The sequence below is a fragment of the Pogona vitticeps genome, chromosome 4 (assembly GCF_051106095.1).
Source record: "Pogona vitticeps strain Pit_001003342236 chromosome 4, PviZW2.1, whole genome shotgun sequence".
Taxonomy (NCBI): Eukaryota; Metazoa; Chordata; class Lepidosauria; order Squamata; family Agamidae; genus Pogona; species Pogona vitticeps.
This window is the reverse complement of record NC_135786.1, coordinates 161,527,501-161,545,610: the sequence shown is the minus strand read 5'-3', so window position 1 is coordinate 161,545,610 and position 18,110 is coordinate 161,527,501. Positions and strand designations below refer to the sequence as shown.

Genomic DNA, 18,110 nt, shown 5'->3' with positions numbered 1-18,110 from the left:
TCCGACTCTTTGTGACCCCATGGACCAGAGCACGCCAGGCCCTCCTGTCTTCTACTGCCTCCCGGAGTTGTGTCAGGTTCATGTTGGTTGCTTCGCAGACACTGTCCAGCCATCTCATCCTTGGTCGTCCCCTTCTCCTCTTGCCATCACACCTTCCTAACATCAAGGTTTTTTCCAAGGACTCTTTTCTTCTCATGAGATGGCCAAAGTACTGGAGCCTCAGCTTCAGGATCTGTCCTTCCAGTGAGCACTCAGGGTTGATTTCCTTTAGAACTGATAGGTTTGTTCTCCTTGCAGTCCAGGGGATTCTCAAGAGCCTCCTCCAACACCACAATTCAAAGGCATCAATTCTTCGGCGGTCTGCTTTCTTTATGGTCCAGCTCTCACTTCCATACATCACGACAGGAAAAACCATAGCTTTGACTATTCGGACTTTTGTTGGCAAGGTGATGTCTCTGCTTTTCAAGATGCTGTCAAGATTTGTCATCGCTTTCCTCCCAAGAAGAAGGCGCCTTTTAATTTCAGGGCTGCTGTCTCCATCTGAAGTAATCATGGAGCCCAGGAAGATAAAAGTTGACACTGCCTCCATATCTTCCCCTTCTATTTCCCAGGAGGTGATGGGACCAGTGGCCATGATCTTAGTTTTTTTGATGTTGAGTTTCAGACCGTTTTTTGCACTCTCCTCTTTCACTCTCATTACAAGGTTCTTTAATTCCTCCTCACTTTCTGCCATCAGAGTGGTATCATCTGCATATCGGAGGTTGTTGATATTTCTTCCGGCAATCTTAATTCCGGCTTGGGTTTCTTCCAGTCCAGCCTTCCGCATGAACGCCATAGGATTGCACCCGTGCTGCCTCATGAGAACGCATGAAACCTTGGGTTACTCAGGTGTTTTTGAACTGCAACTCCCAGAAACCCCAGTCAGCACTGCTGGTGGTGAAGGCTTCTGGGAGTTGCAGTCCAAAAACACCTGAATAGCCCAAGGTTAAGAACCACTGGTTTAGGAGAAGCATTTTGAATACTGCAAAATACGATACTATTGTTAAAGCTTTTATTAAATCCTTAGGATAGCTTTATCTTACAACATAAGCATGCTATGAAATGCCAGATAGGAGACGAGGCATAGAACATCTAGATCAGTTAGGTATGTACAAGAATATACTCTCTCTTTCTGGAGCTCTAGTAGGTGTGTCAGTCTGCTCACGCATAAGCCCTTCTGCCAGTCTGTGTATCCATCCATCCATCCATCCATCCATCCATCCATCCATCCATCCATCCATCCATCCATCCATCCATCCATCCATCCATCCATCCATCCATCCATCCATCCATGGCCGTGTCACGTCTATGCCTTTGCCAATCTCCAGTTTATCCCTAAGGCATCCCAGTCTCACTTATAAAGAAATAGCGTGCTTGCTTATTAGAATGCACACACATCCCCGCACGAACTCAGCGGGACTTACTTCCGAGTAATCATATTTAGGCTCTATGGTATCACCCAGTGATGGTCAAGTGGGATTTGCCCTCGAATAAACAGCTCTTACCACCCCAGCCTAAGGGGAAAAAAACCCAGTAAACCTTTGCCCCGATCCACCCCCACCGCCAAGTTAAACGTCCGCCCTCCTTCCTTCGAGATTTGGTTCGCCTTTTCAGGGACTCAGATCCGGTCTGCTAATCTGTCGCCAGGTTTGACACTCGGAGTTTCTTGGGTTGTTTTTTTTTTAAAAAAAATCCGCTTAAAACATACCAGCCGCGCGCATTGCCGGATCAAGTTAATGGACGCGATCTTAGCTCAACTTCAACCCAGAAGAGGCCAGACCTAACACGTGTGTACTTAGAAACCCCGCCGAGTTCAGTCCGTAAAAGAAAGTGTCCCGAAGAGCGCAGACGTAACTGGCGCCGGCTGCCGCGGGAGAACTGGCGTGTGACTCTTGAAAGGAGTAGAAAAGTCGCTCTGGAGCAGCCGCGGGGATTCCCAGCTTCGCTGTAGCTGGATCCTGCCCGTTGGTGACGATGCCGGTGGAACAGAAGGGGCCTATGTGGCCAAGATTATTCCTTTCCGTCCCTCGGATGTTTAGGTTCGCCGGGAGAAGGGGGAGGAGGAGGAGGCCCTGGCAGAGCTCAACGCTTCCTCACCAACTTCCCAACGTCTTTCGTGCTAAAACCAACAATGGCTTTTTCTGTTGGGAGGCGAGAGGGAGAGAGATCCGGCACCCGACGCGTGTGCAGAGCAGGCACCTGGTGAGGCGAAGGGAAACGCGTTCGAGTAACAAAGGAACTATGTTTGGAGCGTTCCCTCGTGTGCCTTCCTCGCCTCCTCCTCCTCCTCCGCCCCCTCGCCGTCCCCTCCCAGCGCTCCAAGGCCACAGGTATTTATACTGTTTCCCTCCAGGGCAGATTAAACTTTGACAGGGCTGATATGTGGTGATGGTGTCTCCTTTGATGGCGAAATTGCTGTGTAAACACAAGGAAAATCCCAGACCGATAGTGGTCATGCATCAGCAGCAACGCGCGATCTGTAACTGAAGAATCATCCTGCTTTTATGATTTGTGGAAGGTGCCAGGAAAGACAAGAGTCGAAAGAATAGCAGGAAATCTAACGGCAAAAGCCGGGGCCTCGGTATTTGAGACCGGATGCTTTCCGACGTCCCTGAACTCACAGGTTAGTTAATCCGAAGTATTTAGCTCCAAAACAGTTTAGCTCCACACACAGACACTGGCCTCCGGGTTTGAGTTTAACTGAACCACGTGGTTTTAGCACGTTTGCGATAAACTCTGGATCCCGCGCGCTTAGCTCAATGGGTGGAAGGAAGCCCAAGCAACCTCTGCAGGACTCAGGCCCAGAGCGGATCTTGCAAGAAGTTACTTTCTGAGCGTAGTACTCTCAAATAACGTCGCACAACACGGCTGCTGCGGAATTTGGGGGATCTCGGGTCTCAAATTAACGTTTCCAAGCTCCGAATCCGAGCGAAACGTCTACTTTTCTTCATTGCAACGAGACTGTCCCCCCAGAAAGAATCTAAAGTACTGTACTGATGTATGGACCAGAGAGAGACTGTATCCCGACCGCTTTAAGTGCTCACTATTTCCCCACTGGGCCGGAATGAATACACAGGAATCTCAAAAAAAAAAAAAAAAAAAAAAAATCGTACCAGACTGCACGTTAAAAATAACTTCCAAATGTCACCGTCGGCAAAACGAAGTCAAACGATGCCGCCACCGTCCCCCACTCCCGTTATTACGTTGGTAGGTTGGAGGCAATCTCTAAACCCAAATGGTTCTGTCGGAAACAGGTTCTCCTCTCTGGGGAGTGCCTTGGGAGGGGCACATAGGAAGCCCCCTCGGGTTCTAAAACTAATTTGGACGCTGAACTCTTGGGAGTCTTCTTGCCGGCTTGGGGGGGGGGGACGGTTCCGATGTGCCATTCTGGAATGTGAGTGGACAGGACAGAGGGGAAACGGTGGCCTTCTATCTAGACGTTTCTGGTCGAAAACTCCCATCAGCCGCAGCCAGACAATGGAGGAGAGTCACCGTTCAAAAAACCTCTGAAGGGCCACCACCGTTGTCCGGATTAGACCGAGTACAGATCTCATGGCCGAAGGCTGGCAGAGTCGCCATGGCAGTCTTCCAACGCTTGCACCGGAACGGGCCACCCACTAAGACAATTACTCCGGTGTAAGATTTTGCAGAAGTCTCCTACATGCAGAAGCAAGTAAATGAGGAAGCAAGCAAGCAAGCAAGAAAAGCACACGCACAATTCTGCAATGTTATAGAGATTTTACATATTTACTAGATAATTAATTGCATGTCCCAGTAAGTTCGGTGGAACTTCCTTCCCAAAATAAGCCGATGGAGAATTAGGTGGGGACCGCGTGTGGGCGGAAGGGTCTTGGACTGGAAGCACTGGGTCCAGAAAGGGATACTGAATGAAAAAGTATAATTGGAACCCGTCTGAGATTCACACACGACCCAGCCAAAGTTAACTGCGTTGGGCCACGAGTTTCTATATATATCTTCTCAGACCCAAGTTCCATAAAACTCAATGGTGTCAATGAGTTTACTTCAACTTACTTCCGAGATCAAATGCATAGAATGCTCTGAGCTGCGCCTTAGCTGGATCCAGCCTTTCTCATACTCAGACCAGACCAACTGCAAAATTGGGACATAAGTCCATTGATTCCAGTGCGTCCGTCCTGAGTATGTCCGGATCCCGTCCTTTGATTCCAATTGATTGAAGGGTGAAATTAATGGGGGCTAAGAAGCTTTAGCTTTGACCAGATGCTCCCGTTTCTTCCTCCTCATTCTGTCCCAGGACATCCCAAGGACATTACAACGCCAACTTATTTTTTTTCTTCCTCGGTTTCCCCTTTATTTAACAGTTTGCTTGATGGAAATAACTGGGGCTCTCCAGAAGTTTCAGACATCTTCTGTGCTTGTGTGCTTCCATGAGTGCACACTTGATTCGCCCTGTAAAAGTATTAAAATAATATGTATTTGGGGATATTTCTGCTAGCCTGTGCTTTTTCTCATTTCAGTCACATCTATATATATGTATCTGCATAGTGAATGTACACGTCTAAGAGAATCGGTTTTGCCTACGGTTTAATGAAAACTTTGGAGGAACTTTGTACTCCTTAACTCCTTAATTCCTTCTCTTGATTTTGCTTTAACGCTTCCCCTCTCCTTCCCCCTCCCCGCAATCTCAGTTGTGTTAAAGTGTGCGTTTGCTAAAGATTCAGGTCGGACTTCCTTCCTTCCTTCCTTCCTTCCTTCCTTCCTTCCTTCCTTCCTTCCTTCCTTCCTTCCTTCCTTCCTTCCTTCCTTCCTTCCTTCCATCCATCCATCCATCCATCCATCCATCCATCCATCCATCCATCCATCCATCCATCCATCCATCCATCCATCTATTCCTAGAGAGGCGCGTCTGCGCATTTCCTAGAGCCTTCCTTTAACATCCACCCTTCCTTTTGGTGGCCCGAGACAGAATCATTCAGAGGAAGAGCGAAATTAATCCATTACTCCTGCTTTGCCAACTTGCTGTGATCTGACGACCCCATGCAGGCTTAGCACTGCGCGAATCGCATTTTTTTCTCGGTTCCGAAGAAAAAGTGAGCTCCTCCGAGATGGCAGAACAGATCTCAAGGAAAGGGTCGGGGAAGGAAGGGACGTGCCAATCCCATGACGGCATGGCGTCTGAATTGTACCTCCGTTTACACAGTTAGAGTTACTTTTAGGCTGGTAAGGCTCCATTCTTCAGGAATCCAGGATTTGTAGTTCAGTAATTTACTTGGAATTCCCTGCGTGGCATAAGGATGTACACTAATAATAAAAAAATAATAATGTGCTGTCAAGTCAGTTCTGAGTTATGGTGGACCTTTTGAAGGTTTTCCAGATAAATAATACTCAGAACAGGTTTACCATTCCTTTTTTTTCTGAGGGCACCCTGGCGCTGCAGGAGGCACAATGGGGAATTGAACTCCCAACCTCTGGCTAAACTACTGAGTTATCCAGCCAAGTGGAGCTCTGGGAAAGAGAATGTTTAAACACTGCACCAAACTACTAATCCTAGAATTCCATAGAGTGTAGCCAAAACTGTTGAAACGCTATCAAACCTCTGCAACAGTAGTGCAAATACTATTGTATCTCTACAACTGCAGGGTTGTTTCTGAAGGCATCTAGACTTCGCATCTAGACTTAGAAATTACTTCTGGTCGCCCTCTCTCTTGATTCCCTTCCAATTCGAGAATCAGAGTATTCTAGAGCTAACCTGTGGCCCAGATTCTATCATTACTTTAGAAATTATGTATTGAGTGAGTTGAGAATAAAACTTCCCTCATAACATTGTTAGGATCCAGTTAAACCTGATGAGGAGTAATAGTCCGATCCTAGATCCAGTGGGGGAATGAAAAGACAGTGTAAATTAGCAGCTAGTGGTCTTGTGATGAAAACATGCGCACCATTACTTGAGAACAAGTGCCATTGAACTCAGCAGAGCTTGCCCCGGTTCAGGTTAAGTAGACATAGTCACAGGCAAAACTTTAAAAATATCTCTTTTTTGGGGGGAGGAGGGGGGACTCAAACTGAGAGAAACTCAGAAACCACGGATTGAGTTCACTTCGACATTGGTTGCACTGCAATTGTTGTCATGGACCTCTTAATAAATATTTTGGTACACAGGGATTTGCATTTAATCTGTCGCGCATCCCATCAACTGCAATGTTCCCCCAGGAGCAGCTTCAGGAACATCCCTTCATTTAATTGTCACCCAAAATAGTAGCAGAGGGTGGTGGTGGTGGTGGGTCTAAAACGGCTGGCGCGCCGATCCTAAATACAGACTTTTGGATATACTCTCGCGTATGCCATGCTTAGGATTTGGTATTCTCAGTTTTGAGTCGGGAGTCGCGACCACTTCCAGGCAGTATTTTTCGATAATACCGCGCAGTGCCCTCTGTAGGGCTGAACGAGTTTGACTTTAACTGAGTTGCGAAGTTTGTGCTTTTCAATCAAAGGGACCATATTAATAATAATAAATAAAAACATCACTTCCCCTTTTGACTGACTCCATCTCTAAACAGGGATGAACGTTAATAGAGGGTAGGAAGTACTCGGTCAAGCCAAAATGTCCCAGGAATCCAGCAGGTAGTTTCGTTTTCTTTATTGCTGGTTGACTTCAGGCAGGATGGAAAAGCACTGATGTTGCGATTCACTAGCCATTTCGGTGGGAGAACTTTCCGATCGAGTCAAGTGGGCTGCGACTCGACATTACGATAGACTGACAGAATTCTGAATAAACATCGCAAGGGAAGAAATTACTGAAGCTGGAACGTGAAGAGGGTCAGGTGTCGTTTGTTTGGGGAAGTAGGGGGAACTGATCGCGGTGGGGCTCGACTCCCTAGAGCCTGGGGTGCAACCCTACCCACTCACATTTCCTTTGGAGTAAGCCCTGTTGAACTTATTGGAGTTCTTCTTCATTAGGAAGGTCTGAATCAGTAGGTGTCCTCGTAGGTACCGTCTGGAAAAGTTGTTTTGCCGAGTTGTTTTGCCAAACCGGCCTGCTAACTGGAAGAGTGTGGGAGCTGATGTCCAGAGAAAGTAATTTTTTGTAAACTCTGCTCGTAGGCTAGTCCAGTGAAGCTTGGGGTTTTCCTGAGCGTCCGTCCACAGCCTGTTTTTTTACAACTGGCAACTTGATCCGGAGCGGTTTGGCCCTCCTGCAGCCCCTCGCCCCCCCCATCGTCCTGATAATAATAAGGGCTGTCTCTTCGCAAATACTCGTCCCCCACCTGGCCGCCACCATTCGTTCGCCGCCTTCTCCAGGGATAGGGATCCTGCAATCGCGAACAGGACGAACTCCCTGCCCTGCAGGGAAAAGGACGCGCCCTTGCCGCTTTTTTCTCCTTCGACTCCTGGAAATCCTGGAGGGCATTCCCCTTGGGGAGAGCAAGAGCCAAACTTTTGCTCCAACCCCTAACCCAGCCGCGAGCCCGATGCGGGCCCGGTGATTCCGCAGGAGAGGAGCCGATCCTCACTGGTGTGTTCTGTATTTCAGGGGCGTCCGCAACGCACTCCCAGTGACTCGGCTGAGACGCAAAGGATCGACGGCCTCCGAGGGAGCTGCGTTCCTTCGGGAGAGGCCTACCTCCAAGAATGGGGGTTTGGACTCAGAGAGGAGATCGGCCCAAATCCTGCCCCTTTGGCAGCGGGGCCCGATTTGTTGAGGGTCCCGCTGCCAAAGGAAGAACAAACGCAGGCGCAAACAGCTTGCGGGCGTCAAGAGACTCGCTTACCAAGAAAGAGGGTGGGTGTGGGTGGGTCTGTGTCTCCAACCTGAATTCTGATCTTTCCGTCTTTCTCTTTTCTGTCCCGGGCCTCTTTTCTCTGACTGGCTTGTTCCCAAACTCCCCCCCCCCAAAAAAATACGGATTATTTAACCATTTCCCGTCGTTCTCCAAATTGAACAAAATCACCTTTACCCTCTCCTGTGGCGGTGCAGTTAGAAGTATTTCGGAGAAGCACCGACTTTGAGACTTCAATGAAGTCTTTTGGTGGGGGGAGGAGGGAATATAACGGGACTTCTCTGGAGTAAGATTTTTTGGGGGGGAGGGTGTATGCGCCCAGCAGACTGACTTGGCCTTACATGGCATCCCTGGAAAACTAGCCAAAGCAACCAGAAACTAACATGGAGTGCTTGAGGCACCTTAAAGACTAACAGGTTTTAGCTGGCATCGGTTTGGGTGCCCTGTAGCCCATTTCTTCAGTCTATAAAAATGTCTGCCAAACCAAACTCGGTAGTCGTTGTGGTGCCACAAGATTCCTCGGTGTTTCTGATGCAGCAGCCTAACACAGCTACTCCACTAGGAATGTAACCCCAGCAGCCAGGATGATGGGGGTGGGGGTGGGGAAAAGAAGGAGTGGGTGACGTTTTAAAGCATCTCTCTTTTTCCCCAGTCACCATCTCTTTGCTCTGAACTCTCTCCCTCAGCTGCCTCAGACCATATCTCAACAAGCGTAGATGGGTCTCCCGCGTGGCATTGAAATCGTCGGAAGCAAAGTCTTATCTAATAACCAGATGGGGAAATATCTGGAAACCAAGACTTCCCAAAATTCCCAGGAACCTCCCGAGCCCAGCTTGTAATATGAATTGTAAGGGAGAAAAATTACGACCTGGTAAAAAAAAGTCACTGGGAATTGACGAGACGGAGAAACTGTTGCGAGGAAGACACTGGCCTTTCCCGCCGCCGCCCCCCCCGCCGCCCCCTTTGGGACGACAGGCGAGGATCTAGCTGGGCGCCGAGGAAGGGATTGCACACTTTTAAAATAAAAGACGCTGGCAACTCTCCGGCCCTCGTCCCGAGCTTGATCAATAAGCGCACTCGAGAAGACCATCCCCAACCCAGTTAGATGGAAGTGCTTGAATTCCAGCCGTATTCCATTCAAGCCAAAGGGCGGGAACCTCTCTCAGACCGAAAGATATAATAAGCGCTAGCACTGGGATCCCGCAGTGACTCAAGGCGCTCTCTTCTGCCGCTTCTTCCCCCTTTCCCCAACCGAATAAGCCCCGATTGGGTCTGCGATCAACTTAACGCCCCGTTAGTGGCATTCACGCATTTCCTGACCTCTCCGCTCAGCTTAACGCACCCACCTGCTCCGTGTCAATCAGCTCTTAATGTAGGCAAACCTTCAACCTGTAGAAGGGAGCCGATCGAGTTCCCTGCTGGGACCTGAAGGGCTGGAAAGCCAACCGTGGGGTTGAGCTAGTTCGGCTTGGCAAAGAACCTGTGAGGGACGCCAAGCGGACGGAGTCCTGCTGCCACATCTCCTTCCCGCGGGGTGGGGGTGGGGGTGGGGAGAGCGGCGGTTGTCTTCCGCTGAAACGCCTTGTCCGTTCTAGGCCATTATTCCTGTAAGACGAGAGAAGGCCCGCCACCCGGAGAAGCGATCGCTCTCCACTGAAACCCACGGGATCGCAGAGCCATCGCCTGCCAGGAGATCGCCTGGGGCAGACACCCACCGCACCGCTCAAGACAGAAGACAGACCCTCGTCTCCGGCAGGCATCCCTCCCCGCCCCAGAATTTCGCAGGATCTGCTACCCGTCACATAGCTGTCTGCTTGGCCCCTCCGCACACCCTTCCGCTCCGATCCCCCTCCTCGATCGCCGGCGTCCAAGTGGCCCATACACACGTTGCGTAGTCGGCCCTGCTCCGAGCTGCGGGTCTGGCAAGCAGGAATTAATTATCCGTCTCCATTTCTTTCGTAAACGCTCTCTCTCTCTCGCTCTCTCACTCACACACACTCACATACACACTCTCATACACACATTCCGATTTCTCTATATTGCAACAAAGCCAAACAATAGAAAAAGAAGGAGGAAGAGAAGGAGACTCCCAGTAGCTCCTCCAGCTCAGGGCTGTTTGACCCCTCCAGCCGATCAGGACTGGCTCCCCAGAGAACCGCGGAAGGGGCGGAGAGGGAGGAAAGAAACACAGCTCCAGAGCCACTCTTCGCTGTAAATATATCATCCACCGAGAGACAGGTTGCAAGCTCTGGAAGGGAGCTGGCCGAATGCATTCCTGCGCCAGTGCGCAGGCGCGGGCAGGTAGCACCCTGCTCTTTATGATCAGGTGAGCCGTTCCCCCGGCAGGTAAAAAAAGAAGGATTTGCCTAAAGAGATCAGCAGGCGAGACGAGCAGGCGGATCACTCATTCCATGACCGGCAGGGACCTTGTGATAGGCAGCCCGGAGCCACAATGTCACTCCTTGCAAAAATGGGGGACTGGCAGGTAATATGATTTCCTTTCTCTCTCTCTCTCTCCCACCCCCTCTCTTCTTCGCTCTCGTTTACCTTTGGAGGTGTGCAGCTACACATTGGCCTTTCTCCGGGCATTGCCCGAAGAGACAAAAAGGTGACCAGACAGCAACAGACCCGAGCGGGTTGAAGTGTTGGTAGGAGATCTTTGATGACTGTTCAACAGGTGTGGGGAGAGCCAGGAAGACTTTTTGTTGTGAGAGGGCCGCAAGAGCGCGCGCAGAAAAGTCCACAACTTCACCTTCGGGTTATTACGAAACCAGCGCTCTCTCTGTATACTGCTGTCAGATCTCTTTTCTTTCATTTTTATTTTACATCAGCGATTTGGCGGATGGAAGCTGCGTGGGTCCTGTAGGTTATTTCTCATGAGGGAGATCACGGTGGCTTCCAGGGGGGGGAAATGTTTTTAAAGAGCTGAGCCAAAATCTAACTTTTTGGCAAACTCTCTTTGCATGGACGTGTGTGTGTGTGTGTGTGCGTGTGCGTGTGTGTGTGTGGTGGGGGGAGCACGGTGGGATGTCTTCGGGAAAATTGTGATGATAGAAGCTTCAATGCGAAGCCCTAGATCTGGCGTGGGGAGAGAGAGAGAGACCGTGCCCAGCGCCCCCGCCTCCGCCCGGTGGAAGTCGTCCCTGGAGAGGCCAGCAGAGGTCGGGTCTGTTCAGCCCCGCAGGCGAGCATGGTTTCGGTTTAGCCTTGGGGAGCTGGAGGAGGGAAGGCTTTCAGGCTGCCAGTTGTGGAAAGGCCTTCCCCTGACAAGCAGACTGGGACTTACATTGCTCCATGTTCCCCTTTAAAAAAGGAACATGTCATGTGAAAAGCAAGGCCGTGAACCTGCAGGGCTTGCTTCGGTTGAAAGAAAGAAAGAAAGAAAGAAAGAAAGAAAGAAAGAAAGAAAGAAAGAAAGAAAGAAAGAAAGAAAGAAAGAAAGAAAGAAAGAAAGAAAGAAAGAAAGAAAGAAAGAAAGAGCTCTCAACACCTCGGGAGGGCCCTGACGCTGGGCCTAATTTTGCCTCCCCAGCAGCAGCGCTTCGGGAGGGGGGGGTTCGTTTGATTGGACCTGCAGGCTCTCTGGGGCCCTGGACTTTAGCCCCCAGGCGGACTCTTCTCTGCCCGACAGCTCAGCCTTCGTTCAGAGCTCCACAGTCAACCAGTGGTCCTCAAGCCCCCCCCCCTTCCTATCTGAAGTAGTTACTTTTTGTTTTCGGATTTTAGACATAACTTTGCTCCAAAACAAGAGGCGGGGGGGGGGGAGGCGTTGGAGGTCAACTTTGTTAATGGCTGAAAGTCCTTTGGTTGCCAATTGATCCTTTCCACACTCACATGTGTTTCGTTTTTGAGGAGTTTTGGGTCGCCTCTAATTCTCAATAGGACCGGATAAGACCTTTAAAAAAAACAGGAGGGATGGCAGCCATTATTTTCAGTGAGAGAGTTTACCACAGGCTTCAAAATCTTCATGGGGCTGAAAACGAGACCTTTGGGCGCAGTCCTCAACGACTATCTACCACTGGTTTCAGGAACAGCTTTTTGTGGCTCCTGAAAAAGGAATAAGTTTTGTTTGTTACAAGAGTTCGTGAACTGCAGCTCCCTTCAATAGATGCTGAAGTCCAGGAAAGCTTGTGCTGGACAAAACGTGTTCCTCATTCGGGTGCCAGAAGACTGCCGTGTTTTTTTTTGCAGCAGACTAAAAGCACAGCCACCGTCGCCATCCCGGGAGATTAAAGTGGATTTTAATCCAGTGTAATGTAAAGGAAACATCGCAAGTGCAGTTCACAGTCACTTATAGTAAACTTCGCGGTGAAAAGCAACAGTCTCAAACACACCCAGAGAACGTGGTAGGGCTTGCTTCCGAGTAGACACGCATACATTTGCATTGCACAGGAGACTAAGTACGTGTCACTGTCAGGTTAGAACAACATGGTTTTCTTTTGTTTCTGCGTGTTTGTGCCTCTTGGAATGGGTGGCGCCGGCTTAGGTGCAGGTACTGAAGGGTTGAAGAGGTCGCAATTATGCACAGCGCGCTGCGCGGAAACTTTTGGGGAGGGTGCTATGAAGGGCACAAGTCGTGAGGGACGTGAATAAAATGCACAGCTACCCCAGATGACTCGCCCCCATTTTAATCGCATCAGCCACTGATCACCACGAGCAGTAAGCAGGTTGTTCCGCCGCCTCCACACGCACAAACCACCCGCGCATCGCCGCGTAATTCGAGCTCTGTCGCCTTGGGAAGCCTTGTGCTGCCCTGTGGGTTGTTCAGGATCAGCATGTTCCCTGAGGGCCCGGCTGGCTCCTTCATCCCACTTACTCCGTGGTAATTGCACTGAAGCCAGGACTAGGCGTAAGATCATCTCCAGGACTAGACGTAAGATCCTCTGAGTCCTATGGTACCATTAAAGAAGAGCGGAAGGGACGGAGAGGAAAAACCCAATTCCGCTGGTAGAAGCATATGTGTACATGCGCACATGTTTTTATATGTGCACGTCTGTAAGGATGCGCGTATGCATAGATGATGATGACTATGTGGTCAAGTCAATGCTGACTTGTGGCAACCCTTTTCAGGGGTTTCCAGGTAGGGAACACTCAGCTGATTTACCACTCCTTTCTTCTGGGACCGTTTTGGGATTGTGCAGTTTACCCAAAGCCTCGCAGTCTGGAGGAGCTGTCTGAATCTTCTCTTTTTCTCTCTTTGTGTTCTGTGGTGATCTTTCTAAACTAGTTGTGTAGGACCATGCCTGCTTCAGACCCAGTCCAGGAAAGCACTGAGGAAGGGGGGGGGGAATCTTACCAGACTGTCCGCACATTAGAGCGACTCCCCTCCCACAAGTTCTTAGGCAGCTTTCGCAATCCTGAAGGAGGATGCGAGGTCCAGACAAAGTTGTTCGAAGTTCCTGTGCAGGTCGGTCGTTCTGCCTGCAGGTAGGCCGCTTTGGCCCGTTCCTCGCCCTCACTTGTGTGTGTGTGTGTGTGTGTGTGTGTGTGTGTGTGTGTGTGTCTGTCTGTCTGTCTGTCTGTCTGTCTGTCTGTCTGTCTGTCTGTCTGTCTCTCTCTCTCTCTCTCTCTCTCTCTCAGTGTGTGTGCGCGCGCGCGCGTGCGTGCGCCGGGCAAGGGAGAAACCAGCCCTCCTCCCTCCTCTTTCCTCTACCCGTACCGTTACTGGACCGAGCCTTGCGGGGCAAATTTCCCGCTCCTTCAGTACAAGCCTGGGAGGCGGCTGGCGCGATCGATGCAGGAAGGCACAGGGGGCTCTTGGATTCCGCCACCCACCCACCCACCCCCAGTTTCTTCCCGCCTTGCCGTTGACTCTCCTGCCATGAGTTGGGGACGTGATGAGCATTAGATAGGCTTGTGTATGAGGGAATGTCTCCTTTTCCGAAATCCTCGTTCTTCCAAGATCCTCACAGCAGCTACCTTTGAATTACAACGGGCATCCACCCCGACTGTTCATACCTCCGGAGTTTCAAAAGAGAAAAAGAGAACAGTGACGGGAGGCTTTGGGGGGTGGCTTGTTCTCTCCGGGGCCCGCGGCGGGAGGGACTGAGTAAGAAGGGCGACCCTCATGAATCGCGGAAGGGACTCCTTTGAGGGTGTCCATAAACTTCCGGCGTGGATTGACATTCTGACTCTTTCTTTCTATGTCCACCGGTTAAGTCCACACTCCCCTTAAATCGAAGCAAAGGAACTCTGTCCCAAGTGGGTCTTAGTCCAGTTTCATTCGGTTTAATTGGCTTGTTCCCGGTTTTCCTCCGCATTGATGCGAGCAAGGTTAACGACCTTTCGGGTCGGTCAAGCTAGTACAGTATTTCTAAGCAATGCACGCTTCTCTGCCGTCTTGGACTTATAGAGCTCGCAGTGATTCAACATTAGGTTCCTTTGCCGGGCTGAAGTTGGAGGTCCTCACTTAATTCAGACGCACAGACCGTATAGAAAGTGTGCGCTCCCATTTCAGGACCAGCAAAAGGCCGCGATTCTTGGGCAATACAACAGCCCTAGCTCGTCCTTAGGGGCTTAAGGATCCGAACCGCAAAACTGGCGATATGCGAGCTGTTTTGCGTGGTCGACATCCTGTGCATCAGGTACGAAGCCTAACTCAATAAGGGAATGCAGTTCCTCTCATGGAGACGTGGAGAGAAAAGGTCATAGTCCTCTCCACAGAGAAAAAGGTTTATCTTCACGAAATTTACCTAGAAATATGTTTTAAACAGATATCTCACCATGCTCTCTCTGTCAGTCCTTTACATTGCTTACACACACACACACACACACACACACACACACACACACACACACACACACGCGGGCTTAAACACTCTGAGTATGCTCATATGACATCTTCCTCTTCCATCATTCCTTCCTATAGTCCAGATTTCTCCCCATTCCCACCACCCCTAGTGAAAGAGAGGCCTGATACAAAAATAGCCCACAGAGCCCGTGAGAAAAGTGCCCCGTGGTACAAGCGGTGTCGGAAGTGTCTCACCCCTACAGTTTGGAGAGCCCTCTGAGCCGGATATCTACACCTAAAACACTTTCCAGGGACAGACCCGTTCTCGACGTTTGCCTGGCTATGCTTGCTGTCTCAGGACATTGTTTCGAAGAAACTGTGCTTCGCACCCGCCTCTTCCAATAACTCTGGAAAAGACCGAATTCTACACAAGAGTAGCCCCAACCACAATGTCGCACGGTTCTGGATCCTAAACAGTAAAGCATGAAACCAACTGCAACAAACGGCAAGCTTCCGGTTGTCTCCAGTGCGGTGAGATGCATTACAGTGAGAAGGACCCCAGAAGAGCGGGGCTTGATTTTGTTGTGTTTTTCTTCTCTAAACAGGAATCGGCGTTTCAAAGCTAGGACTCACGATCTAGGGGGAGAATCGGCCCCGGTGATCCCAAAACAAAACAAAACAAACTAACAAAATTCAGGAAGAAGGAGAGGAAAGCTTATCTTGGATGTTCCCAACATAGCAACATCCTAGGAGAACGAGCATCTAGTATTGCAAATTTGCTCCTCAATATGTTTCATTTAATTCAGAGGGGCTTTCTTTTCACTAGATGCACAAGAGAAGAGCAGACGGATAAAATCTTATCGCCGCACCAATAAATCCCTGCTGACTTCCGAGTAGACACACTTAGGATTGGGGTGCAGGTTGCAGTCCGTAACACGAGGCGGGGAGCCCATGGAGTGCCAAAGGAGCAATATTGCATCTACGTGGAAATGACCTGGATTTCAATGCCTGTGTCCTCTTCCCCCCCCCCACTCCCCAGGGAAATATGTAAGATAAGGGAGTGGGGAATGGAGTGAGTAGTTGAGAAGAACAGGTAGAGCTGCTAAGAGGTGGTGGAAGCGAAAGTAATTGGAATCCATAGGGTAGCTCGCATATATTATGACTTTAAAAAACGGGGAAAAGAAAGAAAGAAAGAAAGAAAGAAAGAAAGAAAGAAAGAAAGAAAGAAAGAAAGAAAGAAAGAAAGAAAGAAAGAAAGAAAGAAAGAAAGAAAGTAAGTTCAAACCCCAGAGCTCTTCTCCTCTCTCCTTCTCTTGTCCTATTTATCCAAACGGTCCTACGATCTAAAAGGAAGACACCCCCCCTCTGTGTGTTTGTGTGTATGTGTGTGTGTGTGTGTGTGTGTGTGTGTGTGTGTGTGTTAAAAGAAGGCAGCGCGAGTCCTCTTGGGCTACCTGTGTCCCTGGGCGTGCAGGTTGTTGTTGCGCGCCTGAGCAATTGGCCTGTTGTTGCTATGCTAATGAGGCGATTAGGCGGGTTGGTGAAAGACTAGCTTGGAAATAAGGAAAAGTTTCGACCATTAGAGGGAGATCTCCGAGCGGGCAAGGGAGATCGCCGCCTCCTCTTCCTCCTCCTCCTCCTCCTCCCCCCCCCCCCCCCGTCTTCCTGCTCAAGCACACCAGCGGGCGCGCTCTGCATGCCAGAGGAGAGAGCCAGGCAGGCAGGCAGGCAGGCAGGGCAATTCAGCCTCCTCTCTCTGTTTCCCTCTCCCTCCCTCTCTTTCTTCTCCTCCTTCTCCTCCTTCTTCTCTCTCCCTCTCTCGTCTCTCTCCACGCCAATCCATGAAAATGCTTTGGAAACTGACGGATAATATCAAGTATGAGGAATGTGAGGTAAGCGTTTTCCCGTGGCTGGGGCGCACTTCAGGCAAGATCGGGACCCACCCGTTTCTCCTCTCCGCTCTCCCAAATCCAGCTGCAGCTGGGAAGCACCTTGCAGTCGTTCGTCGGGACTGGTCTGGAAGGCAAACTTCCTCCGTGACCAGCCTTCTGGCTGCAGACGTCGAGCGAGGGGGGTCTCGCAGGGGGTGAGGAGGAAGCTGCCCAGCTGGGTGCGCGCGGAGCAAAATGAACCTGGGCCCCAATAGATCAGAAGGGGAGCGAACAGCGAAAAGGGAAGGACGGGAAAGGGGGCGGAGGAACCAGGAAGCAAGAAACTGGGGCAGATATGGAATGAATGAGCAGCATGAGTGAATGAACTCGGGGACGGGTGGGTGAGCGGGTGGGATGAAGAAGCTGGAGAAAAAGGAAACAGTTTTGAGTCTGCAAGAAGGATCGTCAAGCCCTCGTACGGTGCCCTGCCCGGACTGTCGGTTAATCGGATGTTTTTGGTCCCGAGTGAGGTTTGGTCTCTCTGGTTTGGGCGAGCGTCATTTCAGCGCCAAGCTTTCCTGGTGGTGGTTGTGTTCTCCTCCTGGTTCTTCTCAATGAGTTGATGAGGGTTTGATGATAGCAGCATGGCTTTGAGCACGCCTTCCAAACTCAAAAGCCGCCTCGAAGGCGTTGCTATTGGGCGATGCTCCGGAACTCGGCTGGTGTGGAGGGGAGAGAGAGAGAGAATATGAGGTCTGCTGTATCGATGCCAAGGATCATATTTACTCGTCAGTTCTCTTCTGTTCAGCATGGTATGATATTAGAGGCATCCTAGAGGACAAAGCACACAATTTTAAAGGTTTGTCAAAAGAGAAAGATAGGTGGATAGATAGAAAAAAAGATTTGATGGAGAACTAGATGGATGGACGGGGCTGCTAACATGAGAAAGAACAAGCTTAAGAAGCAAACGGATGTCCCAGTATTGTGTCTTTGCATAGCGGGCGATCCTATAAAACCTTTTTTAAAATACTCTCTCTTCCCCCCCCCCCGCATAGTTTGCAAAAATGATGTTATTTTAAGCTGGATCTGCTTCCCCAGAACTCAGTTTTGCTGGTCTTTGTTTCCTGCTCCAGTCGATTCTCTTGGTGTGTACCACACGCACGCACGCACGCACATTTCCTCCGTTAAAGCCGCGAACGCGATGGAAACCGGCAACTGCCACTCCGGAAGATTAATTAAGAAAACAAACGCGGGTTGGCGTTGAGATTTATGACTCCTCTGGAGGGGCAAGTCTTTCTGCAAATGTCAGGAACACAGAGTTAAGATGGCTTGCAGAACGCACCTTCTTTTCAGGCAATCCAAGGAGCCGAAAAAGATGTGTCGTAAACCTCTTTCTCCCCCCCCCCCCGCCACCCCCTCAATAATCGTTTTAGGGTGAAAATCGTTCGTTTCTCCAGAGTGCAGCTGTGGATTTTGTGTGTAGACGTCTTTTGTTGCTTGTTTTTTCCCCCCTTCTTTTTCTTTTTTGGCTCTTGCGGCTTCACATTCAGATGATAAACAAATAGTATATCTAGTGGTGAACTTTCCAAAGCCGGCTAGGGTGGTGTTTGAGGCGGGGGGGGGGAGATTTTATATTTTGGTCTTCATTTTCTGTAACAGAAGATCCCCTTTCCGTGACATCGCTAGTTGCAGAGGTCAGGCGATTGAGAACTT

At 50.0% G+C, this 18,110-nt stretch overlaps 1 protein-coding gene and 1 long non-coding RNA gene across 2 annotated transcripts in view; one reads left to right on the top strand and one right to left on the bottom strand.

Moving 5' to 3' along the window:
* Nucleotides 1-18,110, bottom strand: part of LOC144589216 (uncharacterized) — a 641,777-nt gene that overhangs the window by 138,041 nt on the left and 485,626 nt on the right. The window lies entirely within an intron of this gene.
* The window catches only part of TFAP2A (transcription factor AP-2 alpha), a 28,197-nt gene continuing 23,484 nt past the window's right edge, over nucleotides 13,398-18,110 (top strand). The window contains 1 exon segment of the mRNA XM_020797118.3: nucleotides 13,398-16,418. Coding sequence (XP_020652777.1) covers nucleotides 16,368-16,418 — 51 coding nt within the window. The 5' untranslated portion in view covers nucleotides 13,398-16,367.